The sequence below is a fragment of the Microtus ochrogaster genome, unplaced genomic scaffold, assembly GCF_000317375.1.
Source record: "Microtus ochrogaster isolate Prairie Vole_2 unplaced genomic scaffold, MicOch1.0 UNK1, whole genome shotgun sequence".
NCBI classification, from domain to species: domain Eukaryota; kingdom Metazoa; phylum Chordata; class Mammalia; order Rodentia; family Cricetidae; genus Microtus; species Microtus ochrogaster.
The window spans coordinates 34,448,207-34,458,356 of NW_004949099.1; the positions used below are offsets into that span (position 1 = coordinate 34,448,207).

At 49.6% G+C, this 10,150-nt stretch overlaps 1 protein-coding gene across 3 annotated transcripts in view; it reads left to right on the top strand.

Moving 5' to 3' along the window:
* Ninj2 (ninjurin 2) overlaps positions 1-10,001 on the top strand; it is a 106,784-nt gene extending 96,783 nt beyond the window's left edge. For 2 of the 3 annotated variants that reach the window (XM_026788045.1, XM_013352945.2), the window contains exons 2-4: positions 7,447-7,678; positions 8,279-8,463; positions 9,308-9,694. In XM_026788045.1, the coding sequence (XP_026643846.1) occupies positions 7,447-7,678; positions 8,279-8,445 (399 nt within the window). In that variant the 3' untranslated portion in view covers positions 8,446-8,463; positions 9,308-9,694. Of the gene's footprint in view, positions 1-7,446; positions 7,679-8,278; positions 8,464-9,307 lie in introns of all 3 variants that reach the window. The other variant, XM_026788046.1, reaches the window with a different exon arrangement.
* The last annotated feature ends 149 nt before the right edge of the window (positions 10,002-10,150 follow it).

The following is a 10,150-nucleotide window of genomic DNA, read 5'->3' on the forward strand; positions in this document are numbered from 1 at the left end:
ACACACACACACACACACACACACACACACACTGTGAGACAGCATCTTGTTTCTAAGAAAAAGCAGAATGAGCCAGTGGATATCACAGTCCCCGATAACCAGAATGTCAATAAACCATGTGACAACATGTTTACTCCAGTTTAAAGAGGCAGTCCCTTCCTGACCACGTTAGTTTTATAAAGAAGCAAGAATACAGAACAACAAAGATGAAGGGCTGAATAATGGGGTTGACTTGAAGGGATCCCCAGTCTTGGGAGTCAGATAGGGCCTGGCAAGAGGGCTAAGGGATTGTAAACTGGAAGGGGGAAGGCGAGGCAAGGGGCGGGAATTAGGTCTTTGGTGTGCTTACCCTCTGCCTACCCATCCCAATCACAAGCCCATATACTGTCAGGTCCTGGAGGTACTCGGGGCCCCAGAATGGACCTCTGAGTTTTTACCCCTACTCCCTCTGCAGCCCACTGTTCCAACTCACACCAACTACATCCAGCGAGTGGCCTTTAGGTTCCCAGGTTTCCCTGGCTGGCAGGATTCTCTGGGGCTGTGTGCCTAGAACAGGGCCTCTTGGACCCTAGACTCAGTGTCCCACTATTACTAAATGAAAATACAGGGCTAAAGAGAGCAGGCCCTCTGCGAGCCCCTGAGAGATGGACACTGGGAGACAGATCTCAGACTAAGAAAGGAAGAGAGCAATGTGGGTTCTGTTTGTACTTCTGGGAAGAAGGGTCCTTCTGCCTCTCCTCCATGGGCCTGGCTTTCCTCCTGATCTAATCTCAGTTTCCTATCTACCCACAATCTGAGCAGAACTGAGCCCCAAAGCCTGGAGCCCAGGCTCATGGACCCTCCCTAGCAGGGTTTGGGTTAGATGAGGGTTACCTAGTGTGAGCTCTGCAGACAGGCCCTGAGTGCTGTCCCTTAGCCATGGGAAAGGCCGAGGCAAGTAGGAGCCAGGGATTCTGAGTCCATGAAACATGAATGAGTCACACTGGATGGCTCTGCTCCCTGATCCAGCCCACATTCCCGGGCCTTTGTTCTGACCCGCCTGGGCTCTGACCTTAAAGGGCCAGATCTTCTGAGGTACCACTGGCCTCCCTCCCATCCCCCTTCCTTAGCCAGATCCCTGATGGAGTTGTAGTGGGCTTGGGGCTCAGGAGAAGAGGATGTCTTACTGCAGGGTTCAGGGGAACAGCCTATCCCATCCTCAGGCCCAGGAAGGCAGGGAAAATGTTTTCTCCCTTGCAAAGATCCAGAGAGGGGACCCTCCTCAAAGCCATTTCCTCCAGGGTCTCATAGCAGCTGCCTCTGACTCCTCCTCCCTCCCCAGGCTCCAGGTCCACTGCAGTCCCCACACCTGTCAGCCCACCCTGACCTGGCTTCTTTATATTGTTTTGTTTGGGTTTGCTATCTTGCTGTGTGGCCCAGGATAGCCTGAAATTCCCATTCCTCCTGCCATAGTCTCCTGTGTGTTGGCATTGCAGGCAGTACCACCAGGTTCCATCAGCATTCAATGTCTTTAGCTGTCCCTTCACGGTGGTGTCTGGTAGGTTCTAGGCTATTCTCTTGTGTTGTCTTCAGGCTCAAGTCCCTGGATTCCTCAACAATCTGGGCCTGTCATATGGTGGCAGGCACTTCCTAGGGGCTGAAAGAGCACCCTGACAGCCAGTACCCAAGCAGTTTCTTTAAACCTCTCATGCCACCCTGTGGACATAGGAGAGCTGTCCTTCCGGAGAGGAGCCCAGTAAAGCAAAATGAAAGTGAGAGACCTAAATTCAAAGAGGCCTACACCTCCTACAGGGAGTCCCACATCCTCTCTAAAACAGGCTCTTAAAGAGACAGCAGCAAAAGGTAGGGAGGCCGCACGTGGCCCAGTGGCGGAATACATGATGTGTATACAATGCACACAGAGACAAGCGTGGGGGGGGGAGGGGGGAGGGTGAGAAATTACAACACTTTTTGCAGAAATTTGGAAAGAGGTACTCACCCACTCCAGTACCCCTTTGTCCTCCTAGCCTCACGCACGGTCAGTGTGCACACATGGCTAGAGGGCTGAATTAAGGCTTGCCCACTGCAAGCTTTTAGAGCTAGCCCAGTCTAGCAACTCTTGAACCACGAGTGAGCTGCCTTTGGGAGGAGGAACAAGGGACTGGAGGATGGGTAAGGAGGGACTTGGGAGCCGGTGGGTATCAGCTCAGTGTGGGCAAGGGTGGGGGGAGGAGGAGGATGTTGATCAGGTGACCTATCTGTGGATGTCCTTCATGACTCAGAACAGGCCTTTACCAAGTGGGCCAGGACTATAACCTTGTGACCCAAGTGACCATTGGCCTTTGTGGGGTTAGTCCTGAGATCCTTGACTTTTAACTAACCAGGCCACCTGACCCCACACAGAGACTTGCTTGAATTTCATTTATAAAAGCTGTGGGTGAGGGAGTGGCTTTCCAAGTCCAACAGGTCCTCACCCCCAAACTGGTACCACCTCCCCAACCTCAGCACTGGCTGCAAGCCAGACCCCAGAAAAATCCAATGGGGGGAAAGGTCAGAGAAAGACAGGACTACCCTGTGCCTTCTATGTGTACAGCTCTCTCTCTCTCTATCATCCTCTAGGCTTCCTCTGAAGCCTAGTCTGATTTGTGGGGGGACAGGGTGTATAAAACCAAACTTACATAGCAGAGGATGACTTGGAACTTTTCTTTCTGGCTTGTTGGGTTGGTTTTTTTGTTTGTTTGTTTTTGAGAGTGGCCCATGGGGCTGGAGAGATAGCTCAATGGTTAAGAGCATTGCCTGCTCTTCCAAAGGTCCTGAGTTTAATCCCCAGCAACCACATGGTGCCTCACAACCATCTGTAATGAGGTCTAGTGCCCTCTTCTGGCGTACGGGCATACATGCAGACAGAATATTCTGTACATAATAAATATTTTTTTTTTTTAAAAAGAGTGGCCCATGCCTTCAATCCCAACACTCCAGAGGCAGAAGCAGGTGGATTTCTGTGAGTTCAAGGTTAGCCTGGCCTACATAGCGAGTTCGAGGACAGCAGGGGCTAGGTAGTGAGACTCTGGTTTGTGTGTGTGTATGTGTGTCTGTGTGTGTGTTCTGTCTCTCTGCATGTATCTAAGTGCACCATGTGCTTGCAAGGCTCCCAGGGGAGTCCAGAAGAGAGTACTGGATCCCCTAGATTTGGAGTTGAAGGTGGTTGTGGGCCACCACGTGAGTGCCAGGTACCGAACCTGTGTCTTCTGCAGGAGCAGCAAGGGCTCAGCTGAGCCAATCTCTTCACTTTTCACTTTTATTTTTTCACTTTTATTTTTTTGTTTTGGGGGTTTGAATTGACTTTATTGTTTTGTAAATGTGAATTTCATAAAGTGCTTTACAGTTAAGGAAGACATCCTCGCACCTCTGGCTTTAAAGCAGCTCTGGGCACAGGTTCACCACCTTGGAGTGTCCCTGGTCCTTCCCCCAGCCGCTTCTAGCAGTTTTAGTTATTGATACAGGAAGGGAGAGAGGAGCAGCTGGGGGGAATGAAACAAAGGCTTCCTCCTCACCCCCTGCAAACAAAAGAAAGCCAGCCACCCAAGGTGGCGGGAGCTGCTCTAACTCAGGGGTTCAAGAGAAACCTGGGATTTTATTAACTTATTTTCTAACAGTTGCGAGTTAGGTGATGTTTTGTTTGATTGGTTTTTTTGTTTGTTTTGAGACAGGATTTCTTCGTGTAGCCTTGACTGTCCAGGAATGCCTTCTCTAAACCAAGATGGTCTCGAATTCAGAGATCTGCCTGCCTTTGCCTCCTCTGATGGGATTAGGGGTGTGGACCACCACCAATTGGCAGGATGCTATTTTAACCCCTAGACAACGCCTTCAAAATGCATCTCTCTGCCTTCTCTTTTGCACAGAGCTCAGGGAAGATAAATGTTCTATTTGCAACCGGGGCCACCCAAATGTTCAAATAAGACATATTTGAACATTTTGTAGATTAATTAAATTTGTGTAGGCGATGGAATGTTCATGCACATGCTTGTAGAGGTCAGGGTTCAAAGTTGGGTATGTTCCCTATCACTCTTGGCTCTATTGGAGACATTCTCTCACCACACCGGGAGCTCCTGGATTGACTAGGCTGGCTGGCCAGCAGACTCCAGAATCCACCTGTTTCTGCTCCCCCATGCCTGGCTCTTATGTGAGCGCTGAGGATCCGAACTTCAGGTCTTCCAGCAGCCTTGAACTTGATCTTCCTGCCTCTGCCTCTGGAGAGTGCCAGAGAGACAAAGGGTGAGTCCCTGATAGGAATTACCTAGCCACGCCCCTGTCCCTGTCTGCCTGCCTACTGGGGACTTTGTCTAGCTCCATCTCCTACAGGCTTTTTCTCACACCAGCAGCCCCCACTGATGAACTAGCTCCAGCTTAAGACAGACCCTCCCACGCTCTGCTCTGCAGCAGTGGCGGACCAATTCAGCCCTTCTTTCTTCTAACTGACCAGCCCTAAATTAGGGAAGAAAAACTCTTCAGAGAAGAGTTTGGAGAGGAAAAGACTGGAGTTCTCAACTTTCTGAGTCTCCCTCTGCTTTGCAGAGGGTCTTTTTCTTGAGCGTCTGCCCTATGTGTGGGTCTCCTCACCTTTGTTAAAGGCCTCTGTTCAACTACTGATGCTATCTGGTTGTCTGTGCTCTTTGAGATTTCTCTGCTGCTACCCATTGAGCTCAAGATTTTTCCTATCTTTTCATTTTTATTTTTTCCCTCATTTTTTTTTTTTTTTGAGATAGTGTTTTTCTGTGTAGTCTTGACTGTACTGGAACTCGTTCTGTAGACCCAAGCTGGCCTTGAACTCACAGAGATCCACCAGCCTCTGCCTGGGATTAAAGGTGTGCTCCACTACAGCCCTGCCTCCTTTTCAGTCTTTGGCAGAGCAAACAAACCCAGTCAAGACCCCTGTCTATCTCTAGGATCACAAATATGTGTCACCAGGATCCATTTGTGTTGTCCTGGGAAATCAAGTCCAGGGCTTTCTGGACACTAGGTAAACACTCTCCCAACCAAACAACACCCATGGGGCCTTCAGTCTGATTTTGATGGCCATGAAAAACAACTGGTAATCAGTGCCTGGGGCGAGCAGCCTGTAGCACAGTGAGTCAAGACCAGGGCCTGAATGGATGATGACTGCCTGCTTTAATTTTGGGGGGGCGGGGTACTCAGGCTCAAGTTGTCTTAGCAGGTGTGTTGTGTATATTTAATGAGGAGTTCCTATGGATCTCCAGTCTCATGCCCTGGCCAAGATATGCACCTGATTCTCCCCACCGCCTCTCACGCATTCCTAACTTGCCTAAAGCTGGATGGAGTGCATACATCTCCTAAGATGCTGAGGCAAGAAGATGGTGAGTTCGAATCTAGCCTGGGCTATAAATAGAGAGAGCCTATCTAATAGACATATTAAACCAAACCAGAACTAACCCAAAACAAACAAAAGTAGGGAGTTTGAGTTTGTGTGTGCAGTGTTTTGTGTCTTCATTGTATGTAGACCAGGCTAGCCTTGAATTTCAAGTGAACCTACGCTTCAGCCTCCTGAGTATTGGGATTACAGACTTAGCCACTGTATTCAACTCCAAACAGACTTTTAGGACAACTTGGATACACTTATTAGTGTATATTTTAGATTTTTGTTGCTGTCGTGTGTCTATTATGCATGCCATGGCACATGTGTAGATGTCAGGACAATTTTCAGGAGTAGGTTTTTTCCTTCCACAGTGGGTTGTAGGTATCAGACTCCCCAGGCCTTTTGTGGCAAGCATGTTAGCTGTTGAGCCATCTAGCCTGTCCTTTTGTTTGTTTGTTTGTTTTTTGTTTTTCGAGACAGGGTTTCTCTGTAGTTTCTGGAGCTTGTCCTGGAACTAGCTCTTGAAGACCAGGCTGGCCTCGAACTCACAGAGATCCACCTGCTTCTGCCTCCCGAGTGCTGGGTTTAAAGGCGTGTGCCACCACCGCCCGGCTCAGTCCTATTTATTTTTGAGGCACAGTTTAGCCCAGGCTGGCCTTATATTCATGGCAATTGTCCTCAAGTACTGGGATTTCAGATGTAAGCTACCACACCTGGCTTCTTTGAAAGCCCCAAGGTTCTGATTAAATAGGCCAAAAAACCCAACTAAACAAACAAAACTCTCAGAACCTCTGAACTGTAAGTGGGCCACCCCATTAAATGTTTTCCTTTATAAGAGTTATGATCATGGTGTCTCTTCATAGCAACAGAAACCCTAAGACACCCTGCTTTTCTAGTTCCAGGATTACAGGTGGGCACCATCATGCCCTATGGGACCACCCTGCACTAGTCTCCCTGCTTCTGGCCTCTTCTAGCTCCGTATGCCCAAACACCATTGCTAACCTGATCTCCCAAGTCCTCTTGGGTGGCCAACTATGGAGGTACTGCAGCAGAGAGGGGACTTGATTTTCCTGGTCTAAATCAGAGGTTCACATACAGCCTTATATTATGGTTTCGTCTTTTGGAGTTAGCGGCTTAGGGAGATCTTTATTTTATACCTCAAAAATAATTTTATTTTAAGATAATTAAAAAATAATTTACTAGCTGGGTGGCGGTAGCACACACCTTTAATTCCAGCACTCAGAAGGCATTGGCAGGCAGATCTCTGTGACTACAGAGAGATTCCATGACAACCAAAGCTGTTTCATAGAGAAACCCTGTCTTTTTTTTTTTTTTTTTTAAATTTTCGAGACAGGGTTTCTTCATAGCTTTTGGTTCCTGTCCTGGAACTAGCTTTTCTAGACCAGGCTGGCCTCGAACTCACACAGATCCGCCTGCCCTGCCTCCCAAGTGCTGGGATTAAAGGCATGCGCCACCACCGCCCGGCGAGAAACCCTGTCTTGAAAATCCAAAATAATAATAATGTATTTCAGCAGTGGCAGGAATTAAAACTAAGGCCTTGGGCATGCTGTGGAGCAAGGTACTACTGAAGTACATCCCCAGTCTCCCCAAACGGTTTTTAAAATTAAGAACTTGCAGCTCATATGCACTGCTGTGTACGTGAGTTTTCTAACAGTCCGTGTTTGACAGTCAGTGTGTGCTGGAGCAGGGTTGAAGTTCTAGGAGTCTTGATCAAGGCTCTGGCTAGGATAGGGCCAGCCATTCTGGAAGACCTCAGAGCTCCTTCTGTTGTTGTTCAACTGACTATGTGAAGGTGTAAGGGACCAGCGTCTCTCTGTGAAGTAGGTATCACAAGGCAACATTAGTTAATCCGGAGCTTAGTGGTCCAGAGGTTCTATCCCCAATCCATTCATCCAATAGTTCTTCCTCTACTCACCGGCTCATCTATCCAACCCTCTGCTGGTTTCAGGTCAGAAGCTGAACAGGGACACCGTCTCTGTCACCCGAGAGGACATTCCATCCCCTTTGGGAAGGATATTAAAGCCCGTCTTCTTTCCCTCCCAGACCCTTCACCAGAATCTCCTCTCTTACAGCACGGGCACTCCATCTCCCAAGGGCACCAGCCTCTCAATCTGAACCATTATGCCACCAAGAAGAGCGTGGCAGAGAGCATGTTGGATGTGGCGCTCTTCATGTCCAATGCCACGCGGCTGAAAGTGGTGCTGGAGCAGGGGCCATCCTCGCAGTACTACGCCACCCTCATAGCCCTCATCAGTGTCTCTCTGCTCCTGCAAGTTGTCATTGGGATTCTTCTCGTGGTTATCGGTAAGCCCAGCCCGCAGTCACTTTCTGCCTTGGTGCCCCCTGGTGGTGGGAAAGGGCCCGGCATGCCCATGGAACTTCCCAGCCACCTGCTGACAGAGCCAGTCCTCTATCCTACAGTGAGGGCAGCTCCTGTCCTTTCTCCTCATATCCCATCGATGGGCACCCATCCACAGCTGCTGAATGACTGACCCCACAGGACAGTCTTTTTTTTTTTTTTCTTTTGGCTTTTCAAGACAGGGTTTCTCAGTGAAGCAGCCCTAACAGTTAGAGCTGGTTGGCCTTGAACTCAGAGATCTGCCAAACTCTGCCTCCCAAGTGCTGGGATTAAAGGCGTGCACCAACACCGCCTCGCCGGTGGCGGTCTTACATCGTAATCCCTCGTCCCGTTCGACGACGTCTTTGCTCCCCACCCCTTTCTGTGAAGCACCATGTAAATTGCCTCTTATGCCAGTCAGAAGACTCACACACATCTCAATCCAGTGATTTGATGTCCTCCCAGTCTCTAAAGCCAGGCTGTTTCCAAGTTCCTGGGTGGGGAGAGGGAAGCTCCAGGCTTCAGCCCTAGATTCAACCATCACCCACCTGATCTTGTCTCCACAGCCAGGCTGAACCTGAATGAGGTAGGGAACCAGTGGCGTCTAAATCAGCTCAACAATGCTGCTACCTCTTTGGTCTTCACTACTGTGGTCATCAACATTTTTATCACTGCTTTCGGGGCACACAAGACAGGCTCCATGGCTGCCAGGACCTCCAGCAATCCTGTTTAATCCCTACCTAGGTCCCAGGTGAGGTGGAGGCCCAGAAGGCCTCAGATCCAAGGGCTTGCAACTGACCTTTGCTGCCTTTGGCCATTGGAATAAGAGGGCTCTCCCTCCCCACACCAAGGGGGAAGGTCTATAGACCTTTGGATAAGGCGGTTCTTGAAGGGCTGATGGCTCTTGCACAGCACATACATGAGTGGTAAGATACACGTGTAAGCCTCCTGTAGTACATGCACCATGAATGCTGTTGTATCCACGAGTCAATCACGGCACATGAGCATTAAGTGTTAGTATGCATGGTAGCCTGCAACACAATTAGTGCTGGTTTAAAGCGTGGGCCTCCCATAGTACATGCACCATGAGTGCTGGGTCATAAAATGAGCCCTCCACAAGTCAGTACATGTCCGACAAGGGGGACTTAGTGAGGCCTTTGCTCTGAAGGAGTGACAATCCTTCAGTTGGGACTGTCCCTTGTAACCCAGGCTAGACTTAAAGTCCCTGTGTAATCACAAGTGACAGGTGTGTCACACCCTGGCCGTCTTTAGGGATATTTTTTGCCCCACAGTTTGGGACGGGGTGGAAGGCCAATGTGGTTAGTGGGTGATGTGGCCTGTTGGGAAGAAAAGGAGCTGTGGCTTCTAGTTGGTGTTGTCCTGCAGTGTCCTAGTCAAGTACTGCTAGCTACTGCCACCTGGGCCCAAGAGCCAGCAGCAGCATCCACAGTGCCCCCTGGAGACGCCTGGAAACTGCACTTCAGGCTGCTGAATCACACCATTCTTTCCTTCCTCTGGTGACTTGGGTGCAAATCCAGCCTGAGGAGCCTCATTCGGCCCCGCCCTTTCATTTTGTCTGTCTACTTTCCCCACAGGAACTGAGCCTGAAGGGCTTCAGCCTTTGGCCCTGACCTGTCGGGCTAACTAGCACCTTCCACAGCCTCCAGGAGAGTTTCTGGGGCAAGGAAGATGTCCCTGCTTCCTGCCTGCAGCGCCTGAACTGAGTTGTGCCGTTCTACTGGGTGATGCGATTGCATCTTGGTCTGGAGGCCTGAGCTCAGCATCTGCAGCGGCCACCCTGTCCTCCAGCACCGGTGACTGGGTCTGCTCAGGCAGTCCACACAGCCTGCAGACTCTGGTTCCAATGCATTCCTCCCCTCTGCTCCAAGCCTCAATTTTCCCTTCCCTATCTATAAAGATGTCTGAAAAGCCACCAAATTAGTCTTGCTGTCTCCAGTCATGTGGGCTCTGAGCCAGGCTGGTGTGTGGATGCCCTTGTCATCTGTGCCCTGGAAGGGGCCTATGCCATCTGCACCTCACAAACAGGTACTGAGTGCTGGACTGATGAACACACAGAGTTTTAAAGACTCCACTATCAACCTATGGTACTTTCCACATTAACGGTGTTTCTTAGATGTCTTTTAAGAATACAGATTTTCAGCTGGTGAGAAAATGCAAACTTTCAGTGAGCAAAGGCGCTTGCTGCCAAGCCTGAGAACCCCATATGGTATGGGGTTGGGGAGAACCAACCACTGAAAGGCTGCCCTCTGGCCTGCCCCTGTGGCCTGTGGATACCACACACACTCTAAATGAAGAAGCTTAATTTTATATATATATATATATTTTTTTGGCTTTTTCGAGACAGGGTTTCTCTGTGGCTTTGGAGCCTGTCCTAGAACTAGCTCTTGTAGACCAGGCTGGTCTCGAACTCACAGAGA